The sequence below is a fragment of the Macadamia integrifolia genome, chromosome 2, assembly GCF_013358625.1.
Source record: "Macadamia integrifolia cultivar HAES 741 chromosome 2, SCU_Mint_v3, whole genome shotgun sequence".
Taxonomy (NCBI): Eukaryota; Viridiplantae; Streptophyta; class Magnoliopsida; order Proteales; family Proteaceae; genus Macadamia; species Macadamia integrifolia.
Genome location: NC_056558.1, coordinates 15,974,970 through 15,976,406, shown reverse-complemented (window position 1 = coordinate 15,976,406; position 1,437 = coordinate 15,974,970). Strand labels below are relative to the sequence as shown.

The window sequence follows — 1,437 nt, the reverse complement described above, 5'->3', positions numbered from 1 at the left end:
AGGCATTCAAAAAGTGTCTTGCAGATTTTCCTGAGGCTCCTAAGGGGTGTGGTTTTCTCTGTTAGCAGTGGGGTTGGTATCGGCTCTAATCCTTTTCTCTTTCATCCTATTTTGTCATTCAGTGAGTGATAGTCAAATATCACTCACTGAATGGACCATAAATTAAGTGTTTCGAGAAACATGACCTTACAACCATTTAGAGTACGAATTACTTTCATTACTCCAACCTTAGTCAGACAAGAATAGCAAAACTGCTAATAGATCAACTCAATTTCTCATATGGTCTCATACGAGTTTCTTTTCATTTTTCGTTCAATTGTTCAATAGGTTCAAGAATTTTTTTTTCTATTTCCATTTCCAATTTTGAAACACTCCAATTGTAGCATAACCTACCATCTCACCATCCATCAAATAACTACAAAAAAGGGAAAACAAGCCAGCCAGAAAAGAAAAGAAATTTTTTTCCTGAATCGGCACCACAATCCCATTCCAAAATTGTCTTCTATCTCAGTGACTTTCTTTATATGTTTGGATGGGTAAGAAGAACTGCTGCCATTACATTATTTTTAGTCAAAAAAGTAAAAAAGGGAGGGGGGAGTGGAACCCAGGAAGCATATAAGATAATAAAACTCATATGAAATGCAATTGAATAACACAAATTTCTCAATCATCGACAGGACATTCAATAAGCAACATGTGACTTTTTTTTCTTTCTTGGTAGAAACAACATGCGACTCACTAGAATTAAATGAGCAAGGCCTAAATAAGAACAACAAATCTCAATCATGAATTTACAAGGCCGGGCGTTTGATAGAAATAGTCATGGAGAACATGCCAGCATTACAAATACATATTTACAAGCTCAGAGTAACTAACGTAAGGAATGTACCTGTGCCCAATCATGAAGCGTATTACAATTCCCTTCTCTCGCTCCAGTTGGAGTAACTTCTCCCCTAAATTGCAAGAGAAAATTAAGTAATAACACAACACGGTGCATAGATCCATAGAGTGTACACTGTAAAGAGTAACTAAAGGATACCTTGAGGCATCCAAGTCTCTCTGACCGAATCACGCCTCTTCCTGCTACTAAATGCTGTGTTAATTCCAATGACCACAAATGCATTCCTCGGTGCGCCATCGTGAATTGCATGAGAATCACCGTTCCCCACCTCCTGAGTACTCCTTGTTGCAGCTAGTTCCATTTGAAGTGATGAAATAGTCTTATCTAAAGATCTAACCGCCTCCAAAAAAATTGATCAGAAAATGAAAAAAACAATTAATTGAATTTGAAAAACGAACCCATCAAACTGGGAAAAATTAACACCTTCATTCCATACTCACTGAATTGCTTCGTGGGTCCTAGAAACCTCAACCATTATATCCTTCTCTTGTCCAGGTTTCTGATACAAAGAATATACAAATTCAGACAATACAGGG

At 37.2% G+C, this 1,437-nt stretch overlaps 1 protein-coding gene across 2 annotated transcripts in view; it reads right to left on the bottom strand.

Moving 5' to 3' along the window:
* Nucleotides 1–1,437, bottom strand: part of LOC122088889 (beta-1,3-galactosyltransferase 7-like) — a 9,052-nt gene that overhangs the window by 6,976 nt on the left and 639 nt on the right. For both annotated transcript variants that reach the window (XM_042658252.1, XM_042658260.1), the window contains exons 3-5: nt 1,342–1,400; nt 1,040–1,233; nt 890–953 (exon numbers count right to left, since the gene is read on the bottom strand). In XM_042658252.1, the coding sequence (XP_042514186.1) occupies nt 890–953; nt 1,040–1,233; nt 1,342–1,400 (317 nt within the window). The remainder of the gene's footprint in view (nt 1–889; nt 954–1,039; nt 1,234–1,341; nt 1,401–1,437) is intronic.